We start from the raw sequence: 13,962 nt of genomic DNA, 5'->3' as shown, positions 1-13,962 counted from the left end.
AAGCCATGCACACAGTGAAAGAAGCATCCTGTCTGAAAGAAGCTGCTCAGAAGTATTGGCTCCACCAACAAGGACTGCTCCCAGTTATTTATTTCAGGTTTAATTCTAGTTTTGGGACTTAAGTGAGCATTCAAGCTTGAAAATGTTCATCTGTTGCTCACTATAATGCTCCAAACCATGAGTAAGGTAGGTCAAGCAAGTCATGCCATGGCTGCTCATAGAGCCAGACTCCCAGGTATCACAATCACTTTTCATTACCTAAGGAGGCATGAAGGCATCAAGCATTTGTTACACATTGGCATCAACTGATCACTTTGGACAAAAATTTGTTCCAGGAAAATAGCAAACATGAGATTATGTTTGAAAATAATCAAAAGACGTTACAGAAAGATTCTTTCTCTTGCTTTTTCCTCTTCTTTCCCTCACTTTAGTATATCTTTTACGTTTTGCTCCTTCCATTTTTTAATCTCATTTAACCTCCTTCAGAAATTGTATTCCCAAACAAGCCTCCTATTTCTCTAATCCTTCACTCAGTAACTCCTACAGTGGTGTAAATCAGGCTTTGGAATCAATGTATTGAAATCCTCCTGTGACTGACAAGTCAATGGATCACCGTATTCAGATTTCTGAAGGCAGTATTTCCTATCTCTGATTGACAGAAAGAGTTCAGGATAGATGATACAACCTCCTCTAATTTTTTCTTCTTGTAACCCAACCCAGATCTTTTTTTTTTTTTTTTTTTAACTTGACACTTTATAATTTCTTATTTTCTTCCTTTCCTCTTCCTGTCCTCTTTTCCTAATGATGTCTTCCCAACCTTATCTCTTAGCTCTGAGGTATTTTTCTTCTATAAGGAAAAGGTCAAATTAACTTACACTATTTCTTCACTGGTTTTATTTACATTTAAGAAATAAAGCTCTCTGATGGTACAAGGAAGGACTTCTTTAGTCGTATACAGTCACACATTTTTAGATATTGTTGACATGATACAGTATTTCACTATCTTAGTTTATGTAGTTCACAAAATGTTATGCACTTCAGAATATGTATCAAAAATGTGGTTATATATGTATACTATACATATACATATATGTGTGGGGAAGGATGGGTAGGTGTATGCATGTGTGTGGATATATTAACATTTCAAAAACAAGACTAGAAATATAAACTGGAAATCTGTGACACAGATCTGACACATAAAGCACCCAAAGAACTGAACTTTTACTTTCCAAAAAACCAACTGTTTTATGGTTAATTCCTTCATTTACTGAAATAAAATAGAGTGATTATTAATTTCTACCCATAAATGAATGCCTTTAAGGATTTTTCTTCCGTGGAGATTATATTTCAGTACATTCTTTCTTTTTGAAAAGAATATAAAGCTATGAATATCAAGATGATGTCAATATTTTACTAAATTGGGACCAGTTTTGCAGTTGCTGAGGGTAAATTCCATGTATTTTCAGTGGAAGTATTTCTGGAGAGTGGATTTAGTCTCAGTGTTTCCCATGTCTCACCATGATAGACAGAGTATATTCCAGTCATAAATAAAGTCATCTAATTAAACCCATGACATTTCTTAAGCTATAGCACATTTGAAAGGCACTTAACTTATTATGCAAAAGCATCCATTACAAACATATGATCCTCGACGTGAATTCCTGAAGTACATTTGGAGACAGGCAATCACATCACTGTGTGGAAATAACTAAATTTTCTAAATGTTCTATCTTCTATTTTAAAGCCCTTGTCAGCATGTTTAGAATAACTACATGTCAGAAAGTTATTTAAAGGAGGATGGCCAATCAACAATGTATAATTCAGAAAGGAACCAGAATACCACTGAGTTTGGAAACCGAGGAAAGAAAGAGTCTCTTCTGCACCAAGGTTTGCCTGGCTCATGATTGCTACACAACAGCAGTACTCCTTTTTCTGGGCAGTAAGATAGATCTTTATGGAACAGTTGGTTGAAATGGCATTTCACCTTCCACTGTCTTAGGATAATGAAAGCATTGAATATTTAGAACTGCTCATGTAATAGTTTGAAAAAATTACTTTTTTTGTTTTCCTGAATCGTCGGTGGGTCTTGGGAAAGCAAGCTGGAGGATGGCTTAGGAAAATGCCTGTATAGCACAGACAGACTATGTATTCTCTTGATGAAGGAATCCCAGGAGGAACAGCAGAACTGACATTTGACACATGCTGGTTATTAAACTACCTCTCTGGGAGTGTACCAGAAGTGGATTTGCCAGCCAAGCATCTGTTAATAAAGATGAACTGCAGTAGCTACTGCACTTAGTAACTACTGGAAAGAAGGTCAGTTATCAAGACTATATGGAAAACAATTCCATTTGCCACTAGCTTTTGAGGTTACTTTCATTTTGATGTGGAGTGAAAAGAAAAACAAGTAGATTTTTTTCCCAAATGAAATTCTGTTGAAAAAACTCTTTAAATTTCAAGAACTCAGGTTGTGCGATCACTAGAAGCATTAAGAGAACCCTGCCAGAGATTCATCATAATATTAAGTTCTGCTGAAACTTCATGAAAATATACACATCCAAGAAATATTGCAGCCATGGCAAACCTGGACATTTGAACATCTCTCAATTTTAGTGAAAGTAGTTCTTGTAATTATGTAGAAAACTAACCTGAATGCTACCACTCTTCTCCTACAACAGTGCAATCAGCTTATTAGTAACACAAGTCCTGTTTTGCCACTTCTAACAGAAAGTGGTTAAAATGGACAGGAAACAAATGCAATGGAAAACAGAGGTATTTTTTGATCATCACTTTTCACAGGTTAATTTAGATATCTTGCATGCAAGATGTATATTTATTTTCAATGAAGGGTAAGTTTCAGAACACAGTTTCTCCTTTTGTGCCCTTAAAATTGCACTGAAGAAGAAACCTTGATATGAGACTTCAATAGGATTAAATAAATAAATATTTTAAAAATTATTCAAGTAGAATATTTTTTTGCTATGGCCCACGATATTGGATAAAGCAAGGAAAAGGAAGGACATGACCACAACCACTATGGCTAAGCATGATCTCACTGAGAAGTACATATTTTAATCTTGCCAGAGTGTCTGATGGGAATTGGTTAGGTCTCACCCTTTTCTTCTCCCCACCATTGCTTCTCTTTCCATTTTACTAAATGCAGCATGAAGAGCAAAACCAGAGTTCACACAGCCATGCTGTGAAAGGTAAGGCAACTTTAATTCTTCTACATCTGGAGGAACTTCAAAGTAATCATACTTTCTAGGAGGTTTTCTGTTGCTTCATAATCTTGACTTGATGTTCTCATGTTGGTTAGATTTTTAAAAACAGAATATTTAATACAATGGCTTGTGGATTAAAATTTGCCTAAAATAGCCATGACCAGACGGTTCCAAGCGATTTAGTTATTTTATATGAATTCAGTTTCATAATCTAGGGTAATTATGCTTCTCACCCATGAGAAATATTTGACTTCTGCAGCCCATTAGGTTGGATTCCCTGACATAGAATGGATTCTCTTCTGGCTTGCATCTTTTTGAAAACCATTTATATTTATGTTTGCAAATGAGAACTTCATTTAAAATGTAATTTCTTTTTATGTCTCTTATCACTGTCTTTGCAAAGATAGAAGTGGCTACTCACATTGCTAGAAAGAAGATACTAGGTTAAATGACATTAAAGCTGGTAGAAACCGAAGATATGAACTAACACAACTTCTAAATGTTTCTCATCTTTTAAGGACCATTGACCAAGAACCCAACCCAACTGAAGTCAGTAGAAATACGCGCTGCTTTCACTTACTATTGGATCAAGTTAGGAAGGTGAACACCGACAATATTTTCTATAGAAATAAAACCAAAACCTCCCAAAATATAGGTAAATAAAGAAAACCTCACTGAAGCAGGAAATAAAAGAGCACTAACAGTTTTGCCTATATATTAGGCAAATAGATTTTTTTTAGATATATCTGTACTGAAAGAAACCTTAACATGGATGGAGCTATTCTACCAGTTTACTGATACAACTATACCAGGAAATCTTTGTGAGCCTAGCCAGGCTGACCACTCAAGCCAAGGTCTCATTCCCTACTCAACAGGAAAAGATAAGCACCTCCTGGATGACAATTGAAGATAGTTTCACAACTATTTCTTCCAATGATAATTTGTTTAAACAACTCATTTCTCTCCATCCCAGATGTTCACTTCTGTGTGCCACCCACATTGTTCTGTTGATTCATTTATTTGTGTGGCCATGGATGAACCAAACTGAGAAGCTGACACAAGTTAAAAATAAACCAAGGGAAAAAAAGATGACTATTTTAACCCAGTTATTTGCTTGATCCAGTTCACCAGATTCAGAAAGGAAATTAAATAACGTTTTGCTTTTTTTTTCTTTCTGTCAGGATGTGCCTGCATTCTGGGATGCTTGAGGCCAACCGAGGATATATGGTGGTGTGGTTTAACCCCAGCCAGCAACTAAGCACCACGCAGACACTTGCTCACTCCCCACACATTGGGAAAGTGGAGAGACTGGAAGAGTAATAGAGGGAAAACTCATGGGGTGAGGTAAAGACAGTTTAATAGGGAAAGCAAAAACTGCGCACACAAGCAAAGCAAAACAAGGAATTCATTCACCACTTCCCACCAGCAGGCAGGTGTTCAGCCAGCCCCAGGAAAGCAGGGCTCCAGCACGCATAACGGTGACTTGCGAAGACAAACGCCGTGACTCTGAACTGCCACCCCCCAACCCCGGCTTCTTCTCCTCTCCCAGCTTTAAATGCTGAGCATGGCATCATATGGTATGGAATATCCCTTTGGCCAGCTGGGGTCACCTGTCCCGGCTGTGTCCCTTCCCAAATTCCCATGCATCCCCAGCCTGCTTGCTGCTGGGCTGGGATGAGGAGCGGCAAAGGCCCTGGCTCTGCGCAAGACCTGCTCAGCGATAACAAAAACATCCCTGTGTTATCAACACTGTTTCCAGCACAAATCCAAAACATAGCCCCATACTAGCTACTATGAAGAAAATTAACTAGATCCCAGACAAAACCAGCACATATAGTCACTTCATATTAAAACTTCTGCAACACATTTCTAACCCTTAAACACAAGGACATGAGGTCTGATGGTAGGGGTGAAGAATTTACCAAAACACAACATGCTTGGGTCATTCCCACGTACTGAATTAATGGCTAGCAGGGAGAATATAAATCACTTAGATCTAATACCTAAAGTACATTTCAAAATAACTCTAGTATTTGCAAATATTTTACTAAAGTAACTATATACAAATTACCTATCTGAAATGTGTTACGTCATTTAAGTATTCATGCTTCTTTCTTGAAGAAAAAAAATGAAAAGTTCTAAAGCATTTTGGTTTTTCCACTTAGTGATGAAACATTAGAATTATAAAAATATTTTAATCACTATTTCAGAAGGTCATTATTAAGATCATACTTATTTTAAAAAATAAGGAATTAAAAGGTCTTTGACTAGAGTCTATCACGAACGTCTTGAAATTAGTGGGAGGGAAGACAGTTTTTCTATGAAAACCTTCATGTATTTCTCTTCACATAATGCTTCCTTGAAATTAAGGTTATTATTTTCTTCAACTTATATAATAGTAATTCATATGTAAATTACTTGTGCAAGTGTGAGGAAATATTTTAGCTATTTAAAAATGTTTTGTTCATACTGTAAAACTCATACATAAAACATTAATTTTTCAGCAACTGCAATTAATGTTTGTAAGTAGTAGGTAAGCATTATCTGTAGTACATAATTCCTGATTACTTCGGATTGATGCTTTCAAAAGAAGGTTAATCTGTTCTGTATAAAATTTATTTATAAAATTGTACAGTTTTACACACTTATTTTCAAAGCCATACGGTAACATGTATCAATTCTAAGTATTCTATCAATATTATTTCATGAAGTGACTACATTATTTCAAAAAAATAACCATTTTCAGAACAATATGGGTGAAGCAAAGAGGAGCTAAGGCTTCTTATCCTTGTGTGTTCCTTCAGAAAAAGAAGCAAGCTCCACACAACTCTCCTTAGAGTTCATGGAAGCCTTGACAGAAGACAGTAACACCTGTAATGCCAAGCATTTCACAATATGCCTAACATTTTTACCAGTTCCTGAATTGATTAATTTCACAGGAATGAATATATTTTCTGTGTACTCTTTTTACTATTAAAGTAACATGATTTTTAAATAAAGTAATGTTTGCATGAGACTTGAACTGGACTAATAAGGTTATTGGCAAAGAACAAAGAAAAGAGACACTATTCTTCTGTGAGAAACTAGTAAGTCACAATTCAAAGAAAAGATATAGGGAAAGTAAGACAGCTGCTGCTATGATGAAAAGCCATTGCAATATATATGCATGAAAGATCTGACTTATTTCCAGATACATACAAAGTCCAACATGCCATCTGATACTTTTAATTTCCAGATTACTATGAAAATAAAGGCAACATAAACATTATAAGAGTAATTCTAGTTTTGCTAAGACACTGTCGTGCTTGCCACAGCAGAAGTAAGGCAAAAGTCAGAGTCTTGACTATAATTCTGCATCAAAATAGATTTTCCAGACAATGGAATTTTCCTAGAGAGACAAGACACTCATACTCTAGTATGCACATACCTTAGTGTGCAAAAGTGAAAAAAAAGAGGAAAAATATGCTATAATTATCATAATTTGTACTTTTTTTTTTTTTTTAGGTCAAACTCATGATTGTTCTGTCCTTCTCTTTACTGACATACACTTAAGTATTATCTTATCTGACTTGCAGTTGAAAATAAAATAGAAACTGTACTAACAGTGTTAATTCCATACAATTTCATTAAAATTAGTTCACTCCTCTCATTTGCCCCAGTTTAAAAGTCACATATCTTCTTCTGTGGCACTGAAATAACTCCTGATTTACTCAACAAAAGTGCAAGAGATCTCTGATGCTTTGGCATGGGATTGTTCTTTTATGAACGTTAGTGGATTTCATTCAAAAATATATATATGCAGTTCTCCATATGTTTTAGCTGAGGGATTAATCCGGTTTTGGAAAATAAAAAAGATTTGACGTAAATTGTTTATCTGGGATTTCTGATTGTCAGGATGCAGATAACTGAAGGCAAGTTGGAAAACAAACTAGGCTTTCTCCTACAAAAACTGCCAGAGTGTCTGGAAAAGTAACTGGATCTAGAAATACTTGCTAAATACTCAATGAGGCAAAAAAGCCATACTTCATTACCTCATTTGTAGCTGTTCAATATTCACTACATTTGTATTATGCATCATGTGTTTCTTAAACAAAGAAATTATTTTAAATAATTTTTATCTGACATTATTTTGATTATTTGTCATCACTTTTGCACTGATGTCCTTTCTTTTACAAAAAATAAATTATTTTGGAATTGTAGTGGTGTAATTTAGAGCAGAATGAGGCTCTTCATATTACTGGAAGGGCAGGTGGCTGAGGTAACCATAGCCAATACTCTTAGTAGCAGTTGGATAAGTAATTTTAAACTTGCCCAACAGGAGTTGTTTAAGCTGACATTTTGCATACTGGAAATGTGGCTGAGCCTGGAAAATTTTAGAAAAAGAGTAGAAGTAACATTTCTGATATTTGTGGTAAAAGAATAAGTAAAATCAGGTTGTTTTCTAAATATTAGAAAAAAATATTTGAGATCTTTTCTTGGCAATATTTTAGCCCCATCTCATTTCCCCCCATCTTCCCCTCCTCAACACTTTGTGCCACGGTTTTGAACTTGAGCAAGATGTAGACATTTCAAGGATGGACCTTTCACTGTCCCTGTGAAATACCATCTTAAATGGCCACACTATAAAATTTTAAAGTGCCACTCACACATACCCATAGAGACCTGAGAGAGACAACAGCCAAAATCCTTAGAAATTCCACACTCACTGAACACATTAAAGCTTTACAAGGCTTGTAGTGATGAGTAGGCTGTTCCTGCACCATCTCCATGAAGTAAACGACTGAGCTTATACACAGAGTTTTGGAAATTTTTCCCTTTCCTGGTTGTCCCCAGCTGCTCTGCCTCAGAGAGGTTCTGCTACAAGAAGTGAAAACTGCAACCATATAGTCTGATTTTTTAAGTATTAAGCACTCAGAATGTAATAGTTGTCAGAGGGACCTCTGTTCTAGACATATAAATTGCTAAAAATACTACCTTACTTGAAAAATGAGGCCTCAGCCTTTCCAGTTAGACACACAAAATTAATGGATCTCTTTGACCTTAGCCCCTCCATACTTCATTCAGCTTCCTACAAATCAAATAGGGATAAAATATTCCACTATTTCATAGGGGCCTTTAGATAATAAATCAATGAATTTTTGTGGTGATTTCAGATGCAAGTGATACATTTCATAGAAAAATCTGTGAGAAAGGTAATGATTCAGAGAAGAATTTAAATAGTGTGCACTGTCAGCTGTAATGAATTAGGCAATATTTTAAACATGTGCTTCTATATCATAATACATAGGCACTTGGATGCCAAATAAAGATTGCAGAAGCATTTTTCATTCTGGCATTTGCAAACTTTTTAGTGCTTGGTTTCTCAACCTCACTCAGATTTTTATGTTTGTGCATGTGTATATAGTCTTTAAAACAGTGAATTTTGTTGCAGCAGCACTTTAAGTCTGTAGTTAATGGCAAATTCTACATCCTCTGAATAGAAAAGGACTTATTTCTGACTGCCAATCACCTTATAATTGTTATTAATTACTACTGACTGTAGTTTTCTCACTATATGCTCTACCTTGCATGTTTGTAACTGGTGAGAGCTGGAGTCACTTCAGAGACTTATCCCTTATTGCTTTGCAACATGCTCACTGCTGTGTAGCTGTGCTACCTGAGCACAGAGCTCTGTTCATAAACATTTTAATCTTTCAGTTGCTGACCATAATGAAAAATAAATTACCAATCCACTAAAGGAGAACGGATTCACTCCCCTGTTTTTGCCTACAGGCTATTAAGTTAGATAAATGAACAGCAGAACAGATAACAGTTTACAATTTCTTGCCCTGTTTCACCTCTAAGGGACATTTTTACTGTCCAGTTTGTTTTAGCATCACTCAGCTTTGAGGAAGGTTAGAAATTTCAGTCAGTGCTATATGTCAATCCACTTAATAACATTTTTAACTGTTGCCAGCTAAAATTTGCCATATAAACATGTCCTTAATATTAAATCTAGACATGTGAAAGGGGTTAGCAGGAATATATTTTCTACTTGGTTCTGTCACTGGCTTACGTTTGCAGGTGTGGCTGTCAGTCAATAAAGGAATAGATTTACTTGGTAAGAAAGTGCCATATTTACATAAATACTGTCCAAAGAAAGCCACAGCTCAACATTTTAACTAGAATTTGAATAAAGTGGAAATTGTAGTATCCAATAGTTCAGAGTTGATAGAAAGACAACATGCCTATACATTCACTCCAATAACATGGTTAAAGCCAACATGGAAAACCACCAAAAAATAACAGATGCTGTGGCAAATTTTGCACATCATCAGAAAGAAGACTTGAAATGTTGTTTTATTTGTATGCTGTTCAAGCAGGCAGATTTCTAGAAACACCCTTTTAAAAAAGAGCATAGCCAAAAAGACTGAGTCTGGACATTGTGGCAGCCAAGTAGGTCACCAAGAAAACAGCAACCCAACTAATGTAAAACAGAAATAATCCTGAAGATGAAAACCAAACAAAAAACCTCAGGGATCAAGCTGAAGCAATCATTTAAATCCTAAGTAAAAACAAAACAAAACAACAACAAAAAAAATCCCCCCAAAAAACGGTTATACAAAACAATTTCTCTAAGAAAGGTCACTATAAATCCAGATCAAAAAAGATTAAAATAGCAGCAGGAGAAATTCACCATAGCAAATCAATTTTACAAAGTAAAAGTCCTTTATCTCGGTGATAAACTAGAGACAAACTAAGAGCATGCAGGAGAAAATCATACAAAGGAACAACTACCACCTTCAGTTAATATATCAATGTTAAGTCTGCAATTCCATCCATATTTTAGTAATTTTAAAGATCACAAATGTAAAGAGAACACAAGACTTTTGATGAATCCTGAGATCAGAATAACTGCGTGTACCAAATACAATATTTATGTTAAAAGCATCTCAAAACCCCAGTCAGAAACAGAATCCCATGTACAAAAAACATACAAAATCATGATCACCATTCTAAGCAATGCAGTATGAGCAAGATACAGACTGAACTCATATTGTTCACTGGAGTTTTAACAAGACAAATTATGGGGTTTCTTCAATACATTTGTTGCACTGCTGCAATTTTATCCATAATGAAGGTCCTACAAATTATGGGCATTAGGATAGCATTCAAACACACATGTAGATGTTAATTAGACATAGCAAGCTGCTAGGGACCAAATATAGCATTGCATAAAATAACAGATTTGAACATTACAGCTTAAACATAATAAAAGTTAAAATTCAGTTAACTGTGCATGCATTGTGATTCCCATATTATATCAATAATGGCAATATCTTTTAAGCTTTCCTACAAAATACAGAGACCAATCTGCATTACAGTGAAGAGAGTTTGCATCTGACATTTTGAGCACCATAACAAAAATGTTCTATCTTGTCTCCTTCTAAATCCTTCATCAGAATTCCCAGAGGAACTTTTAAAATATATTGAAAGACAGCAGGACCATGCAGTCAGCATCGGTCTCTATAAATGCACTGTAAATGCTAGATGTGTTGTTGCAGGCCTGACTTGATCCCATTTCTAATCTGCTTGTGCTTTTCCATAAATCTCTCCAGAGATCCAAACTGTTCCATTTTGTCACAATATTATGCAAAAACTGTTCCTCCTGTGCGTTTTTTTACAGAGTATCTGTATCAGATGATGGTTGTGATTCCTTCAAGTAATTGTAATAATGTTTGCAACTCCAAAGAGCTGCCATCAATTTTGTAAAATACCAAAAAAACCTAAGTAGGCAGGATGGACATAAAGAATTCTGAAAGGTCAAGCTCTAAACCCATTTTAGAGAACTTTTGTGTCACCTCTGCAGTTTTCAGAAGGTGGTGAGAATGGAATTTGCCACATGCTTTCTTAACTTCTCCCGATTTACACAATGCCAATATAAAATTGGTTATAAATTGATGGTGAGTTTCAGTGATATTATTCAAACTGATTGGTACTAAAGAATTAGTGCTAGCTATATTTGTATGTATGCATTAGTATTTATTTATTTATTGTTTGTATATATGAAAGCAGGTGGTTCAGACTAAGGCTTTTGAAGCACTGACAGTTTTCCTCTCACAAAGGGTGACATGGACTTGAAAAATGGAAAAGAAAGTTATCATGCCTTCACTAATCCTTTACAAAGAATACTGTATCTTTCATTATGGGTTTTTGTTTGTGTAAAAGATCATTTGAGTTTGTATGCACATCCATTTATTTACATAACTTGTTCCTACCAAAATTATCCTCAAATCCTGCTGCTTTCAAATCACATGATAAAAATAAATAATTTATCAAGAGATATGGAACATGTCCATAAAAACCAATTAATTACTATACGGTTTAGATCTGCTAAGGATTTGACATCTTAAAATCAGTGATTCAGTCATAAAAGCATGGATATTCAAAGACGACTGAAAAAATTGAAGGAATAGGCTCCTTTGAAAACTTGAGCAATGATTATTGAGCACAGTAGCATTTATTTTTCAATCATTCGTTAATGATTTAGTCAATTATTTTAGAAGACAGCAACAACAGAGAAAAGTAAGAGTTTTAGTAACAACACACGTATCTTACGACTCTGATTAATGCAAAGGTACTTAAACACAGTACAGAACCAACCACAAGGTACGCAAGAATGTTAAGAGCACTGGACCAACTCAGCTCATGGAGTAATGTTTACATGCAGGATGTGCTTCTAAACCAAAAACTTCAGAAACAGATTCCCTAAGAGATTCCTGCCCCATTCTTCTCTTTTTTTTATAATCATTGTCTAATTAGCTCTTACTGACTGGAATTCTAAGGTCCTGTCTCATTAAGTGCTGACCTCAAGAAAAAATCTCCACTGGATTATCTACAAAAAGTCTCCTTTGACTCTTCAAAATTAATTCAGGGACCTAGCATGTATAGCCTATTCCTCCACTTACTCAACTTACTCAATTTATTACTCCACTTACTCAACCAATTTACTCAATTTAGTAGAATTACGCTGATCTTAAAATATGCCGGTATTTGCTTTTCCCTCAGCATACAAATGATTCTTCCTCAGCCTTATCCAGAAGCATGGAGACCTTCCATAGTAGTAAGGAAGAGCAATACAACACATGTACAAGCACTGGTACGTGAAAGCTAGCTCAGAGCTAACTTGGGCAACAGGTTCATAAGCTGTCAGTACCGCACTTCAGTACCCTAAAGGCTGTTGGGAAAACTTGCATTTGATTATGAACACTGGGTCCAAACAGCAGGTATGTTTGGATTCTAGGCCTTTCAGTCACTAACAATGGATCGCTGACCTACATTAGCATTTAAGCACGTAAACAGCACAAATACATGAAAAATTTCTCTATTTGTAGCTTCAGGATGTTAAATAACAGACCAGATTTCCCTTTACCTGAGAAGAAAGATGGTTAGTTCAACAAGGCATTTTCACACACATAGTTGGGTCTTTTTTAATACAACCACAGTGATTAAAAAATCTCAATATGAAATTTAGCTAATTAATCTAGCCTTTTCCCCTATTCATGAAATATTAGCAATATTAATAACTAAAAATCTTTATATGTGTATTCAAGTAAAACCAGCTCTCTGTAAATATCAGTATTTGTAAATTTGTATCATTTACTTGCAATTATCAGATAGCAACGTCACTGGTTTTGTTTTGTAATTACATGAGATTATAAATTTACCTAATCCTCATGTATATAGAAAGGAAGTTTACCCACCTTTTTTTTTAAACTACATGTTATTGTTCTACTTTTCTATTCTACTATTTCTTTCAACAAGCTGGACAGCTGAATTGCATATCTCCCTTTGCCTTTCTCATCTCAGATTTCCAAATCGCTAGACAGTGACAAAAGGTGATTGGCATTTATTGACTGGGAGTTGTCTGTGCTTGTTTTACATTTTAAAAGTGCTGTATAAGTCCCAGTATTCTTAAATATCCTTTTGCAGAAATTGTGAAGTTACCATTTTCTTACTATATTTTCCTACTTATATCCATGGAAGTATTAAAACAGTAACAACTCTGGTGCTGAACCATTCCCATTGCTTCTGAAAACATTTGTGTTGAATGAATGTGAACAAGTAGGTTTAAAAGGTATTTTACCCATGAACTGGGTAGTAATGCATTGCTTTTAGTTTCAGTTCCAAAAGGTTGTAAATCAAAACTGTAAACTCCTTTTTCATGATTTTAGGAAAGGAATCAAACACGTCCTACTCTCATTTTGTTGCTATGTTCAAATGAGAGGCAAGTATCTTGACAAATTTGAACAAGAGTTTTGACTGATTTAAAAAAACTTTTCCTTTAGAAAATCTAAAAAATGTGTATGTTTTAATATGTAGTTCTGTAACATCTATTTGGCAAAAGCAGGTGGTGCAGGTTTCTATTCTAGTAATAGTATCTAATAGTTTGGTAGGAGCTCAAACTGACACTAAGTCAATTTGCTTCTAGCTAGCATTTCTACAGCATTTTATCCCAGTGCATTCAAAGTAAGCAAAGAAAGCTTTTATATATTGTTTTGCTTTCTTCTTCTTAGAAGCTAGCATTTGTCAGGTAACAATTCCAGGCCAAATTGCTCCAAACAAAACACCATAGCTCTTAGTGGCAAATGAGCTAGAGAAGAATTTTCTTCTAGAAAGTTTTAGAATTATACCTCCTTTGCAAAAAGTAAGACTGGAAATTTGAGGTTCCCCACTCCCTGGTGCAGTGTCTTCTTTTTAC

The 13,962-nt window shown here is 35.1% G+C and overlaps 1 protein-coding gene across 13 annotated transcripts in view; it reads right to left on the bottom strand.

Moving 5' to 3' along the window:
- LGSN (lengsin, lens protein with glutamine synthetase domain) overlaps window positions 1-13,962 on the bottom strand; it is a 126,456-nt gene that overhangs the window by 91,969 nt on the left and 20,525 nt on the right. For 7 of the 13 annotated variants that reach the window (XR_013928355.1, XR_013928356.1, XR_013928357.1 and 4 more), the window contains one exon: window positions 13,895-13,962. Coding sequence is in view for 4 of the 13 variants with exons in the window: in XM_080388826.1 (XP_080244952.1) it covers window positions 13,895-13,962 (68 nt within the window). In the remaining 9 variants the exon portion in view is untranslated. The other 6 variants (XR_013928350.1, XR_013928351.1, XR_013928352.1 and 3 more) reach the window with 1 other exon arrangement.

Source organism: Falco punctatus (genome assembly GCF_963210335.1).
Source record: "Falco punctatus genome assembly, chromosome: 5".
Taxonomy (NCBI): domain Eukaryota; kingdom Metazoa; phylum Chordata; class Aves; order Falconiformes; family Falconidae; genus Falco; species Falco punctatus.
Note: the sequence above shows the minus strand (reverse complement) of the source record. Positions and strands in the feature narration are given on the sequence as shown.